This window comes from Ctenocephalides felis, unplaced genomic scaffold (genome assembly GCF_003426905.1).
Source record: "Ctenocephalides felis isolate EL2017-DRISC unplaced genomic scaffold, ASM342690v1 CF-g0.4_SCAFFOLD_03571, whole genome shotgun sequence".
Classification (NCBI taxonomy): Eukaryota; Metazoa; Arthropoda; class Insecta; order Siphonaptera; family Pulicidae; genus Ctenocephalides; species Ctenocephalides felis.
Genome location: NW_020539725.1, coordinates 70,180,167 through 70,197,022, shown reverse-complemented (window position 1 = coordinate 70,197,022; position 16,856 = coordinate 70,180,167). Strand labels below are relative to the sequence as shown.

Genomic DNA, 16,856 nt, shown 5'->3' with positions numbered 1-16,856 from the left:
TCGTAGACGAAAAATTGAATCCAAACATACACACACACCTACAACTCAATTTTTCTAAGGTATGCCCAAGTGATCAGAAGTCTATAAAAAAAAAGAAAATGAGAAAACAAATCATTTTGTTTTTTTAATATTATAATTTAGCAATTTTCAATTACTACGCCCATGCTCGATCTAGCAAACTAGTGAAAAAAATCATTATCCTGATATGTTTGAATAATTAAAACGACACTTTTATGATAACTAATTGCTTCCATAAAAGCAAAAATTTAATCATCTTATTTACAAATATTCATTTTAGCAGTAATTAAAATACATGGTGAGATCTGACTATCATAAAACAAAACTGGAATAGTTAGATAATAAATTCTATTTTATCACATAAATTGCGAAAATAATAATAATGATAGCAAATTTGGGCAGTGGAATATTTTTATATCTAGACAGGAAGAAAGAAGAAAATATAATTATCATATATATATATATATATATATATATATAATATATATATATATATATATATATATATATATATATATATATATATATATATATATATATATATCAAAAATAGATATCGTATCTTTAGGTGATATTAATTATTGCATCACTCTCCATGCCAAAATATATAAAAACAAATCTACATTTTATATAATTTATAATAAAAAATAAATTTCTTAGTATAAACAAATAGAAGTAAAATAAAATAAAATTTTCAAAGTGAAGATAACCCATATAAGGGATAAGTACAAAACTAGGTGTATGTGGCACATCACTAATTTTGTTTTATGTCAAAAAGATTTGAAGATTTTTGATTTATAGAGCAATATTGCTAAAAAATTATTTTCTTCCCAAAATTTAGTATTTTTTATTGGATTTCCGAAACTGATAGACCGGCATTTCAAAAAAATGAATCAGTTCTTCATTTCACCAATACAAATAAATTATTTTTAAATCATTCAAATTGGACACACCATTCTCTCAAAATCTGAATTGCAATTTTTTGCACTTTTTGCCCCGTATCTCCAAAACGGCTAGACCTGCCTTAGTCAAAAACTAATTAGCCTTAGCACATCACTAATTTTGTTTTATGTCAAAAGAGATTTGAAGATTTTTGATTTATAGATCAATATTGCTAAAAATAATTTTCTTCCCACAATTTAGTATTTTTTATTGGATTTCCGAAACTGATAGACCTGCATTTCAAAAAATTGAATTAGTTCTTCATTTCACCAATACAAATACATTATTTTTAAATCATTCAAATTGGACACACCATTCTCTCAAAATCTGAATTGCCATTTTTTGCACTTTTTGCCCCGTATCTCCAAAACGGCTAGACCTGCCTTAGTCAAAAACTAATCAACACGTCTACGCATCAATAGAAAGCGAATGTTTTATGAATCATTAAAATCGGTTGATCTGTGCTCCCGAACCGTGGACTAAAAATTGTATCCGCACATACATGCACACACATATATATACATATATATACATATATATATATATATATATATATATATACATACACATATATATATATATATATATATATATATATATAAAATCGATTTTTTTAAGATATGTCAAAATGTTCAGAAACCTCTAAACGTAAAGATATCCAAAAAATATTTTCGACTTGTTTTGAGATTACTATAAATTACTTTATGGAAAGTTGAATGTTTCGGCACAAATTCATACTCGATCTGGGGAGAATAATATTTATTCTATATTGTAACGATTTAGAGTAATAATCATTAATCGAGAATTTACAGGAAATTTGGAATACTTAAAAATAATCAACATGCAATATAACAAACTCATATGCAAATAATGCTGAAAGTTATGTATGCAAAATATTTGATACATTTGGACTTGAAATTTAATATAATCTAAATTTTAAAACTAGAGGGGTGCCAAATTGCTGGAACTTCCCGTACCGTAACGAAATGTTCGAGGAATACTAAATGTTTTCAAATAGATTATTATAAATATTGTAACATTGTCTAATATTTATAAGAATTATATAAGCTGAATTGCAAAGTTAAAATTATTTGTTTGAAGTATATTAGAACTTTAGTCAGAATTAAAAATAAAATATGAATTATTTTTAATATACAAAAAAACTGAAAAAGATACAAATTTTTTTTTCCAAAATTAATTATTTTGTTAAAATAAGCTGAAAGTTAATTGAATCATTTAAATTGGACGCTTAGTTCTTTCAAAAACTGCCATTTTTTGCACATTTAGCTCTGTATCTTCAAAATGGCTAGGCCTGCCATTGTTAAAAACTAATAATCACTTCTCCCAATCATTACTAATTGAATGTTTTTTAGATCATTCAAATTGGATGCTCTGTTCACTCAAAAACTCGATTTCTATTTTCTGCACTCTTTGCTCCGTATCCCCGGAACGGCTAGACCTGCCTTTGCCAAAAACTAATCAGCTCTTTTCCCTATCGATAGGAATCGAATGTTTTTTGAACCATTCTAATCGGTTGATCCGTGCGCCCGAAAACGTGACTGGAAATTTGTATCCATACATACATACACACACATACATCTATTTTTTTTGAGGTAGGTATTCCAGAATGTTCAGAAACCTTCAAAACGTCGAGAAATGTAAAAAGTTCAACTTTGATTTTCGGCCCATTACAATAGGAAGTTAATAATAATAACGGTTTATAAATATTTAGTAATTTTATTCATTTGCAGTTTTACAGGTATGAGTTATAAGCTCTTGATCAGAATAATTTGAAACATCATCATAATTTTCCTAGGCACTTTCAATTTAAGAGCTCTTGGGCTGTTGCAGAATGTACTCACCACTTCTTCTCGTCCTTTTTATATAAACATTGATTCATAAATACAAAGAACAGTAAGTTTTGCAAACAATAGCAATAACTTAGTTTTTTCTCTAAGTAACTTTTTTTATTAGTGGTTAATGTCTTCGTGAATTGCTAATTTATCAGCTACAGCTAGATAATTCGCTTAAATTTAATCTAAATTTCTAACATCAAATATTTTTGGTACTATGTTAAAACTTAATACTATTTATCAATAATTATTGTAGTGCTTCTTGATCAAAGTTTTTTGGTTGTTTTGTGACGTGGATTTGGCAATTGGTGGCACCTGGTTGGCATTCATGTGCATTTTCATCACCAAATACGAAATCGTCATGGTCATCATATTGATCATCAGTACCTCTAGCTGTGTAATTTAGAAATTACTTATGATGATTATTTTATAATGAAAGTCACATATTAGTTTATATATTGTAGTAATTCCGTTGCCAATATTAGAAAAAAATTTAAAAAAAAATGTTTTGTGTTAAGTGATTTGTTATGATTGTGATTGTTAGGCATAAGTTACGAATAATGCTGATTATTGACTTTTTTATATTTTTTATATGATAATAAAAAAAAGACTTGGGTTTTTTATAATATATATCAATTATACATGGGTTTCATTTTTAGTTTTATTTTATTATATATATTTTTTTTTAATCACCTGCAAAAGCAAGAGCTACCATCATCCAGATAACAGCAAATAATGCCCACACTTTCATTTTGTTTATTACTATTGACCGAGTTCAATCAAAACAGATCAAATATCTAAAAAATTATGAAAAAACACAAAATACTCGAGTATTTATATACGAAATTATGTCGAACATCAAGGTTATCAAAATTGTTTATTTTTCACAATAAATTAACTTGACTTTACAAAATTAGATAGTACATGAATATAGAATTTAGTAATTTACACGTTAGACAAATGTATTAGTTCATATTATAATGTAATAATGTAATGAAAAATATATTCGAAGTAAAAACAAATTGTTCACATTTTGTACTTCCATTAACTTCCCGTAGCATTCAGTTATAGTAATCATCCAAAAATCTAAAATAAAATTTTGTGCATATATTTACGTGTCCGGAGTTTCTGAACATTTTGACATACTTTGAAAATTTATATGTGCATGTGTGTGTGAGTGTGTTTGTGTGAGTTTTGTTTGTGTGTATACAATATTTCTGATTGATTATTGATATTCTAAATTGATTATATATTTTCATAGGCAGGTCCAGCAGTTTCGTAGATTTATAAACAATAGTTTAAAAAAATGTGATTTGACGCTCGGAGATCAAATATTTTCGACAAGCATGAATAGGTCTAAAAAAAACAAAATTTAAAATAAACAAAAACAAAATTTAAAATTTTCAATAAAAAAATGAAAAACTTGTTTTTAAAAATATCGTATACTCAAAAAACATCATTATTTAAAAAAATCATAATTTTTAAGAGAGACAATTTTTAAATTGTTTTACAACATTCAAAATTTCAAATGTTTTTAATATTAGCAAAAATTAGAAAAACTCTTTCTGAGCTTTCAAAAATATTAAATTAGGTACAGTAAGTTCTAGCAATTTACCTTAAAGCACGATGACACGCACCACTAGTTTGCAACGTAAAAATATAACAAAGTATCGTATTATTAAAGTAAAATCTAGTCATTGTGGAATAATAATTATTATTAAAAATCAAGTCAAAATTCACCATAAATTGTAAAAAGTCGGATATAATATTTATGTAGAAATTTTCAAGCAGATTGTTCGATATTCTTAAGCAAATTTTGAAATTATCAAGTATATAATTTAGTATAAGCTTTAGGCTGTAAAAATAGGTATATTTCTGCCATTGTGCAAAACTTTTTAAAAAAGGATCTGAAAGCTAAGAATGCAAGAAACATAAATTTGTGCATAAAACTTGAGTTTAAAATAAATTGCTCAGTCAATGAATTTTAGATTGAATTATCCAAATGTATTGGATACCATTTTGAAAACCATTTTTGGTGCATGAAATAACAAATACCAGATTATAAAAATGTAGTGTGTTTATTGATTTACAGTTGTACAGATAAACATTAATAAACTTCTTGGTCAGAATAATTTGGAAAAAAGTGTGACATCTTCCTAACTCTAAATTTATTCGGTCTTGCTGGGGCATTCGGTTGGCAAAATGCATTTTCCTCCTTCGACATCCCTGATGTATCCCTTTTCGCAAACACATTTTTTGGGTCCATCACACAAAGGAGCACAGAAATGAAGAGAGTCGTAATTTTCGCAAGTGGTGACACATGGTGTGGCGCATTCGCTGGCTTTTTCGTTTTCTCCGCAAGTTACTTCGTGTTCTTCATGGTGTTCATGGTGTTCATGGTCACCCTCGGTGTGGTGCTCATGGGTTTCATGGGCTGGTTCATCGGCTACGGCGGCTGGATAAAGGACAATTTTTTTAAAAAAAATGTAATTCAGAAAAATTATCTTCTCATCCTATTTTAAACCAATACTTTCTAACCAAAATTCCTTTAGATGCCCTTGTCGATGAAGATAGTAAATATAAGAACAATTTGTTTTTAAAAGTTTGTCAACTCGTAAGCACGTCTTATCAAGTTGAAACATTAAAATTTAATGTCTGTCAGCAAACACTTAGAATCTAGTTAATTTAGTTTAGACACACTGAATTGCAATCCCTTAAAAAAAATACAATTTCGATTACATTCAAGAAAAACTTAATCATGTTGGTAACTAGTCCAGTCATTTAAGCTTAAATTAGGTACGAATCTCAGAATTCGAGATACCGAGCTGTAAGTCTATGAATACTTGTATATTGACACCCTAAAGTTGTCCTAAAACCTACATATGATAGGGTGTCAATAGCATATATAGGTCTCAATAGGTTTTGAGACAACTTTAGGGTGTCAATATACAAGTATTTACAGACTTACAGCTAGATATCTCAAATTACAAGGTGAACTTTCTATACTGACTGGACTAAACTAACTTTTGTTTACAACCAACCCTAAACTTTTTGCAAATTTTAGCGTAAACACTTACAAGCTCCTAAGAATTTTACAAAATATACGAACATCTATAACAAATAAGTTAAATCGTTACAATGTATTCACCTGATGATACAACAGCTGCTGCCAAGCAAGTCAACAATAAAACTGCCAAAACCTTCATTTTTGATTTGTATAGAAAAAATGAGTTTGTAGTAAATAGTTTGAAAATCTAATCACTTATAAAACACTATAAAACCGTCGGGTATTTATATACGATTTTTCACTCAAGTTTGACATCAAGGTTATCGACGTTCATTCACAGCAAATTAATTAATAGTTTGCTTCAGTTAGAATACATGGGCGTTTTTATATTATCTTAACCGAAAAAAATAATTTATATTGTCAAAAAAGTACGGAATAAATATTCTCTAACAGCAATACACACATTTTCATCAATATTCTAACATATGCAAAAACATGCAACCGACGTTTTGCCGAAGGGTGTTTTATTCAACTATATGACAAAACAGAAACTAAACGCAATGAAATTTATGCAACGCATATTAAAATATAAGTTGAAAAATGTACCGCTCAAATTATGTAAACATTATGTACTATTTTAATTTTATTTCTCAGATAATTTTGTTTCGACATAAAACTTAAAATGAATTTAACCAAAAATCAGTTTTTATTGATACTATATTTCGATCACTAGATTCTTATGTAAATTTGAAATATTTAAAAATTAGTATCAATACATAGTATCAATACCGAAATTTACTACTAAATATAATCAATGAAAATAACTTCCTGACTGAAAAAAGTATCTTATCTAGTTATGCTAAACTTGATTTTGATAATAGTAAACTATCATTGTTCTTAGAATACTATGCCAAAAAATATCGATCCAAAATTTATAATAATTTAAAGTAATATCATTCCCCAAATTCGCCACTTAACTTATAAAATTATAAACTTTTTCATTAAAAAGAAAGTTATATGTTAGAGTAGTTCTTGAGTTCTCTTCATGTAATTATATTAAATTATATTATTCATGTAATTATATCCAATTATATATATATATATATATATATATATTTAATAATTATTTTTGTCTACGCCCTTGATCTAAATAATTATTTTTATTACACTTATTAGTCGGAAGAAATTGGACAATTTAAGATAGCATAAGTGAGTATTAAAACTAGTTATATAATATTTACAACATAAATTTTTTTGCCGATAAAAAATGTAATAAAACTGACAACGAACTGACGCTTTGACCGCAAAAATTATCTCCAAACATTAACCGGAATGGTCAGATTATAAAAGATGCTGTATAAAAATAACATAAATTAAGATGCCATCTTTAGAATAAATATTTATTTTGAGTAGATAGATTTTACATTAAGAAAATATATGTACATGCATTTGTAGTTAATAATATATTGTGTGCGGATAAAATGTTTCGTCGACAATTGTGATAGCACGGATCAACCGATTAGAATGATTCAACGAACATTCGATTTCCATTAACAAGGCGTGTCGATTAATATTTGGCAAAAGCAGGTTCAGCCGTTTCGAAAATTCAGAGCAAAAGGTTAAAAAAATGGCAATTTAATCTGTGATAAGATTTGAATGATTCAAATTGAATTTCATTTATTTTGACGGAATAAAGAGTTATTTCATTTTTGGGATGGCAGGTCCTGCGGTTTTGGATATACCAATTTTTTTTTTTTGCAAAATTGAATTTGTTTTTAAATATTCAAATTTGGTCTCAGTTGATTCAAAATGGCTTGAAACCGGATTTTTGACTATAACAAGTTGATAATTTTTAACTTCCCCAAGGAGAAGTTTATGTTTTCATAAAAAAATCCGATTCGCTAATTTTAAGTTTTCTTGACGTTTCAAGCCATTCTGAATCGAATGAGACCAAATTTGGAAAAAGTATGTGTGTGTGTGTGCGTGTATGTGAACAGATTTCTTGCTGTAAATCGACGTTTTCTCAAAAACGCCTGAACCGATTTCAGAAAATTTAAAGCCATTTGATGTATCCCGATGAGGACTATCGTTTGTCAGTTTTGTGCGATGATCTGCCAAACCGTTTCTTTGTAATTTCGAAAAAAGTGTTAAACTTTTCGTCCACATTTTAGCTCTTACTATCGATTCGATTTTAAAAAATCAAAAACTATTCAAAAGATATTAGTTGGAAATGATACTGATTAGTTTTAGGTAGAAATCTACCGAGCGGTTTTTTGTAATTAACTGTTGAAAAAAAATTTAAGCCGATTTTTATGGAACTTTTTTTGGCGATTCTTTATTGATTAACTCGTTCATTTACACTTATCGGGAAGTTCATGTAACTTGCCCCAAGGCAAAATATCAATACTAACTAGTTATTACTTTAAATAAAGAAATACATGTAAAGAAAAATATAGCTATTTTATTAATATCAATTAGATATGAGCTAAACCATAAATATAACTGTGATACCAGAACAGAATACTATAAATACTATATCTACTATACATATTTGACGGGGCATCGGATGCGCATAATGCATTTTCCTCCTTCAGTTTCTCTTATGTAACCAGGTATGCAAATGCATTTCTTTGCACCGCATTTATTGACATAGAAATGAGGAGATTTGTGAGTTGCACAAGTTGGAGTTCGAGTTGACCAGCATTCACTTAGGTATTCGAATTCGCCACAATTTGATTCATCTTCTTCCTTGCTTTCTTCTTGCTGGGAATCATTTTCAGTTTCTTCTTCTTCTTCAGCTGGATAATATAGTGAAATTCTTCATCAATTGTTATAAAAAAATATTACTATGATAGGTATCAACTACATTCACCAAATACTACAGCTGAAGCTAAGCAAACCAACATCAAAATCGCCAATACTTTATTCATTTTTGGTCAAAACAGCAGAAGTATAAGATTGCTCGAAAATCTAATCACTTATAAAACACAGAAAAACAGCCGGATATTTATATATAAGTTTTCGACCATATTTGCAAAGGTTATCATTTTTGCAGATTAAAAGTTCCGCTTAACTGCCAATAATATTTTTTTGATATTCGTCGCAATACTCCTCCGAAACGGTTTGACCGATTTTGATAAAATTTTATAAACACGTTTAGTATGACTCAGAACTGACGCCTATTTTTAGACTTCTAAGTGGTAACAAAACATTGAGTTTTTGGACCAGTTATAAAAACGAATTTTACCCAAAATTTATACCCTTCAACCACAAATCTTCAAATTCGTAATGTTTTAGACCTAATTTTAGGCCTGATTTTTTACTATTTATGATATACCATAAATTTTACTTTGAAAACAGTTCAGTTTTATCAAGGGTTGGCCAGCGCTTACATTTTTTTTTTTAATTTTTGGATCAATTTTTTTCATTTCAATTTTTAAAGCGGAATTGAAAATACATACGACTCTAAATTTTCTACCACAAATATCTATTTCACAATATAGTCATTTTAGCAGCCTAATAATTTTATATAGCTCGATTATATATCTATTATCGTCTTTTTTATGAACGTTTTTCTTTTAATTTTGATTAAGATTTTTCTGAGCTTATTGAAAAGGAAAGGTTACCATCGATAAAACTAGATGAGTGCATATGATGATTGCAGGATTTTTTCGCAAAAATATTAAAATTTGAAGATACTAATACTAATACTAATTAAAATCTAAAATACTTTTTAAGAGCAAACTATACACCAAACAAATTTATGGCAAAATTGTAAATTTTTTCTCAGAATTTTTGGAGTTTTACTAGATTCGTTGTATGCCACAATAGAATTCAAAATTGAAAATTAGGATTTTTATCCTTGATTCAATATCAAATGAGCCAATTCAATTTATATGAGATCAGTTTTAGGTTAGGCTAGCACTTGGAATGACTATTAATATGATATTGATTAATATGACCTAGGAATATTCAAATGTGGCATGCATTGCAGTGGGTAAATATCAAATTAAATTGTGTAAGCTGCCTCTTTTACTTATATACCACACTCGTATATTCGCAATTAATTAGCTATTTTGTATGCTAAAATTTTCTAGATTTTTTATGGTTTAACATTTGCAAAACCAACTGGTATTCATAGTAAACTAAAACAACTATTTTGTATTGAATTAAAATTATTTTATTACTTCAAACAGCTGAATATTTGCAAATGGTAGTTATTGTAATCATATTGTTTGAGTTTGACGAATATAATATAATTAAATTTTGCATATTAAAATAATTTTGAAAAAATTGAAGCATTATTTAAAATTTTGAGAAATTATTCGGATTTGGGACACTCGGTTGGCAAAATGCACTTTCCTCCTTCAACATTTCTGATGTATCCAGATTCGCAGACACATTTCTTAGGGCCATCACAAACAGGAGCACAGAAATGGTAAGATCCATAGTTTTCGCAAGTGGTGACACATGGTGTCGCACAATCACTGAGTTTTTCGTTTTCTCCACAAGTTACTTCATGGTGATCGCCTTCGGCATGGTGTTCGAGGGTTGCTGGTTCATCGGCTAAATATAATAATAATATTTATTTGAATATGTTTTCTCTTGAACTGTTGGTCGAATAATTGTTGCTAATGAACAAACAATTTGACTTGTCAGGGTAGAAACAATTCACAAGTTAAAGCTCATGCCAATAACAAATCTTTCAGTGAGATAGACTTCAAAGTCTATCTCACTGAAGAAGAGTTTTTGCTGGGTTGAGTATAAATTTCATACAAAATAATATCAAATCAAACTTCATTTTTATTTTGACGACAGATCTCTAAGTTCATTGTTATTTTGACGACAGATCTCTAAGTTCATTGTTATTTTGACGACAGATCTCTAAGTAATTTCATCGGCACTTAAGATTTGCAATAAATTTTCTAAAATGCTATTGTAATAGATTTGAAAGTTCTATTCACCTGATACAACAGCTGCTGCCAAGCAAGTCAACAATAAAACTGCCAAAACCTTCATTTTTGATTAGAAGAAAAAAAGTGTTTGTAGGAGATAGTATGAAAATCAAATCACTTATAAAACACCATAAAACAGACGAGTATTTATATACAAGTTTTCGTCCAAGTTTGACATCAAGGTTATCGACGTTCATTCATGGCAGATTAATAGTTTTGCTTAATTGACCGACGTGTTTTAATAGTAATTAAAAAAATTATGTCATTTCATAAATTGGTAGTAATATATTTGGTGACTGTAAGTGTAGCAGGTGAATGTTCTTATTTTTGTAACTCGGTAAGTGCGGATTTTTGATAGAAAATCAAACACATTTTCATGGGCTCTTAGTTGGCTACAACCCTCACCAAGCCATTTTTTTATTTATATTCTTAATTTTTTACTTCATTTTATTGTTTTCCTTTAGCTTATTAATTTTAGTTGCCTATCATATATATTGTATACTTTAAGTGATTGTTTTTTTTGTTACCTATGTTAAGGGAGTTGTTCGTTTTTTTTTTACAAAAAATGCAAGGTATTTGTTTTTGTTTTTCTCGAAATGCATTTCTCATAAGGACATGCGGTTTTTTTTAAACAAAAATTACGAAATCAGAGAATATTACAAAATTTTCTTCTTTTTTTTTCGCCGTCATTTTTAAACCAGGAGGCGACAAAGTCGGCCTTGCAAAATCGATCTCTTTTGCGGTGCCACAGATAAATCCGTTGCGCATCGCCCAAAGCAAAAAAAAAAACTACGTTGAAGAAGAAGTTTGAATCCAGTCCTTCTACCAAAATGAAAGAAAAAAAGCAAGAAGGTAAAAAATGGTAGCTATTTAGAAAAAACAGTGTTGAAAAGGCCTTTTTATTGGGGCGAGAAGCTTCGCAAAAATTTTTTGCGTAATGTTATCAAGTTGTTTGAGGTAGGGGGACTAGGTATTGCAGTGGTGAACAAATTAAAAAAATGCAAGTCAATCCGACTTGTAGTTTTTTTAATTTGTGGCACCGCATTGATAAAAGTCAATTTGAAAAAAACGTATTTAAAGTTTTTAATATAATTTACTAAATACACCATTTAATTTCATGTACTAAATACACCACCGTGTTCAAAGATGCTGAAACATTAGAAGGTCACGTGCATGAGGTATTATAATAAAAAAGAGAGCAGCTGGCGTACAATAGCTCGCGGAGCGATGAAAAAAAACGGTTTCAGAGGATCATGCATATAGGGATATATATCTATAACTTCGTCAAAAAAATAGATATTAAGATGATTTTTTTTTAAATAATTCTTAGGTTTTTAGCTTTCATAATATCAAAAAATCTCAAAATCGAGTTATTTGTTAATATTGTTCAATTTGATCACATGATTCTTGTTATATTTCAAGCAACTTTATTATCCCACTTCTATTTTTTATTAGCAGAAAACTGAATTAGGTACAATTTGACACCACCATAATTACAGAGTTATTTGCTATTCCAAGAGTTTTCTAAAGATTGGAACTGAAAGTAATCAGATGGTAAAAGGTCAGGACTATGCCGTGGACTTAGCAAAACATCCCAACCAGGCTTTAACAATTTTTGCCAAATGGCCAAAGATATGTGATGTCAATAATGGAATAAGTAAGCCTTAGGATTTGCCAATTCAGGCCTCTCACTTTTTTCTTTCAACTGCTTTTGATTAGTTTTGTTAGTTGTTCAATGTAGACATCAAAATTAATCATTCCATTGGTAAGTGTCAAAGTAGACAATTTTTTTGTAATTAACTTCAACTGGACGACCAGAGTGTTTTTCACCTTTGAGTAAAAAATACCAGAACGAAATTTTCCTAAACAAATTATGACACTGCTGCTTTTTTAAGGCTTTGCTGCCTAAAAAGCTCATACTAACTTTTTCTGAGCTTGAGATGCCCTTTTAGCTTTGCAAAAATAAAAAAGCAAACTTTGGCTAAATTTTTAATCTTCTAATAAACTTAAACTGTGTAATGGATAACAACACTTTTTTTGGGGATGTAAAAAGTATTTTACATTTGGACCTGGTCAGCAAACTTAAAAATTAAATTGAAACCATCTAAGGTGATAACTGTTTGATATCAGACAACAAGGTATGTATATTTTGCCACATAGCAAACCAGATACAAATTTTTTTTTGCTTGTATATACCATATAAAAATATATACAAATCAATATAAATAAGTTTTTTGTGCTTAGTATGCTTAATTAATACCAAAATAAATGTTTCCCTAAATATTGTTAATAATACAAAATATTAGTTATATTGTGAAACTAAAATTATCTTAAAAAAATTAATTAATTGTTATTATTCATTTTTTGACTGATTTATCTTTTAATGAAGTAAAAATATACGAGAGATAACTTTAATTGACAGTGAAAGAAGCTAGTCAACTATTATTTACAAAATATGTTTATTAGGCGATAAAAATGTAATAAAACTGACAAAAAGTGACAATGAACTGATTTGACCGAAAACATTAACCGTTAGATTATAAAAAACAACGCATAAAAATTACATAATTTATGATGCCATGTTTTTATAACAAAAATTGAAAATATTTATAAATAATTTAGGTTATGGCAAAGCAGTGTTACGTAGCGTTTTTTTTATAAAATGGTACTAAAAACTGCAGTCAGACGTTTAAATATAAAGTTTAACCTAAAAAATACACATGCGCGAAAAAAAATTGTCATAAGTGCATAAGTGCTTCATCTTTGTAATGTATTTTAATAGTCTATGAATAAAGTTATATTTTATGTAAAAGGCGCCTGATCGCACAAGAACCACATAGCATTTTGACAGTTTTTAGTACTTTTTTAAATTAAATGCGTCATAAAGTCATAATTGATCTATTTTACGATGTTGGCCTTTTTTATTAGTTCTGCCGAAATAAGAGAGTTTTCACGAATTTTACAATTCAAAATTTATTCAAAAATTTCTAATATTTTATTAAAGAAACTATTTTGTCAAAAGAAGTCATTCTTAACTACAATATTTTTACTGAATAGTAGTTTTTTTTTTTTTTAATTTCAATAATTATTACAACTGCTAATTTATTAACATCAAGTAATATTGATAAATAATAATATAAATTTAAATAAATAAAAGAGCAAAGGATAAAATTTACATAAAATAATATCCGTAATATGATTTAATGTAAAATATAAGCAAATAATAATAAAAATAAGATTAATAAATAATATAAATAAAATTTCAAAATAATAAAATAATACTAGAAAAATAATAAAATATAACAAAATAACAATAATAGAAATAGTAGGATAATATTAATAATAATAATAATAATAATAATAAAAATAATAATAGTATAATAATAATAATAATAATAATAATAACATAATAATAACAATAATAATAATAATAATAATAATAATAATAATATAATAATAATAATAATAATAATATAATAATAATAATAATAATTTACAAATTTATAAGATCGTTTGGAATTTTTCGTTTAGTCTTGTTGGGCGCGCTTCTGAGTATACTTTGTTGGCCAAGTAATTGGGTGCTCGTCTATTCTTTTTTTGTAGTTGTTTGTTTTTTGTTGAATTTCTTCATTTACTGTCATTATGTTGCTGTCCTGGTGAATCAGCCAGTTGGGAACGTACCTAGGTGCATTCAGTGCCTGCCTTATGATCTTGTTCTGTACTCGCTGAATAATCTGTAGATTGTTTTTTTTGGCGGTGCCCCATAGTTGAATCCCATAAGACCACACTGGTTTAAAAATGCATTTATAAATAATTAACTTGTTATTCGTCAATAGTTCGGAACGTTTATTTAGTAGCCAGTAATGTTTTTTGAATAGTTCATCAATCTGCTGTTTTTTCTTGTTAATGTGAACTCTCCAGTTAAATTTTGTGTCTAGGTCTATTCCGAGATATTTTACGCTATCTTTTACTGGGATTTCCTGTCCATCTAACTTAATTGCAGGGCATATACCAGTACGCAGCGTGAAAGTGATATGCGTAGATTTTGAGCCGTTTGTCATAATTCTCCATAAAGAAAGCCATTTTGTAGCAATATCTAAATGTTCTTGTAATAGTTGCGAAGCTATTGCGGGATCTTTATTGGAGGCAATGATACATGTATCGTCAGCAAATGTCGACACGCTTGTTCCGGAGTATAAAGGAAAATCCGCTGTGTATATAAGAAATAGAGTTGGATAAAGTACGCTTCCCTGGGGCACCCCAGAAAGGATCTTTCTTCTGGTCGACTCCTCGTTGTTAATGTTGACGAAAAATTCCCTATTTTCAAGGAACGATTTTATTATTGAAAATATTGGTTCTGATGAACAGAGTTTTAATTTGTACAACAAACCAGTGTGCCATACTTTGTCAAATGCTTGCGCAACGTCTAAAAACACAGCCGAACAATATTTTTTTGCATGGAACGATTCGTTAATTATATTCACTAGGCGATGTACCTGTTCTATGGTTGAGTGTTGTTCTCTACAGCCGAATTGGTGATTTGGAATTAGGTTTTGATTCAACAATTCTGACTTAATGCTTTGGAGTAATAATTTTTCAAATATCTTCGAAACACAAGGAAGTAGGCTTATTGGTCTATAGGAAGACAATAAATGAGGATCTTTCCCAGGTTTAGGTATAAGAATTATTTTAGCTATTTTCCAAGCTTGAGGGAACACTTTTAATCTAAGAATTGAATTGAATATTATTGTTAATAATCTAAATCTTTTTCTGGCAGTTCTTTTATCATTTTTATCGTAATTTTATCTGGTCCAGGAGATTTATTAGGATTTGCAGCCTTGACATAATTTTTCAATTCGGTCACCGTTATGCGTTTTACTATTTGGCCTCGTATAGATTCATTCTGTAAACAATTATGAATAAATCTTCATCATTTACGTTGCAACTGCGGGGATGAGGCTGGAATGTATTTTTCAAGTGTTCTGAAAATTCTTCCGATTTTTCTTCTGAACTTCTTGCCCAGGAACCATCAAGTTTACGCACTGGAGGTATATGTACTATCGGCCTTTTTAATCTCTTCGTTGCCTTCCAAAGAGAATAATTTGTGTCTTTAGTGGATGAAAGATTAGTTAAATAATTTTTAAGGCATACTTTACTGAATAGTAGTGATAAGATTTTTCAGGTCTATTAAATAAGTTGGAAGATATTGCTCTTTAACAACTTAGAATTTTTAGAAGGTAACCCAAAGGTTGACCTGTCCACAGGTGATAATGTTGGAATTTTAATTTAGAAATACTGATGACTTGTGCATAGGGTTTGTCGGTTTTCAAAAACCGATTTTATGGTTTTTTAGTGAAAAAAGTCGGTTTTCACTGTATAAATGGAAAATGACAAATATAGCCAAATATAAATGATAGATGAAAGCGTTTTGATTCTTGAAATCATATCGGTTTAATTGCATTTGGTATCTTATCAGTATGCTGTGGTTCCCAGAAAGGTTTTGTATATATTGATTTAGATTTTTATACCAGTGTATATATTAATTTTAATCAGTGTGACTTCTTCTTATAGAACTAACTTCCTCTACTCAAACTTAACAAAACAAGAGTTTTAAACCCTAGAAGCCACAAATTAAAGAACAAAAAACTTAAAATTATTATATCAGGCTTTAAAAACAATTAAGCATAATTTGGTCGCAAGTATGAGAGTATTTTCTATTTCAGGAAATTTTGTGAACAAACAAAGGACGCGCCTAAGCAGCAATTCGATAGATGTTCTCAGTTTCTTAGAATCATTTTTTATTAAACAATTAGTATGTTTAAAATTGCTCGGAACAGACCATACCCGAGTTTAGCTTAATTGTTTTTAAAACTAAAATTGATATTAACAAGTATCTATCAACATGTATCCAATTTTTTTTTTAATTCAATGAATTTTTTTATTTAAAAATGTATTTATTCGAAAACTTTCCTTTCACTATCAGAAAAATATATTCATTCTTATATGTGAAAATGATGCATGAATAACGAATAATATTTTTAAAGTTATTTATCAAGATAAACTATTATTTTTTAGTTCTAC

General features: G+C 28.5%; 1 protein-coding gene across 1 annotated transcript; it reads right to left on the bottom strand.

The window, feature by feature from the left end:
- Positions 1–4,907: 4,907 nt before the first annotated feature.
- Positions 4,908–6,063, bottom strand: LOC113385380 (cysteine-rich venom protein 1-like). Its single transcript, XM_026623226.1, has 2 exons — positions 5,962–6,063; positions 4,908–5,268 (listed from the first exon to the last, which is right to left on the bottom strand). The coding sequence occupies exons 1-2, from the start codon at positions 6,017–6,019 to the stop codon at positions 4,982–4,984; spliced, it is 345 nt and encodes a 114-aa protein (XP_026479011.1). The 5' UTR covers positions 6,020–6,063; the 3' UTR covers positions 4,908–4,981.
- Positions 6,064–16,856: the final 10,793 nt, after the last annotated feature.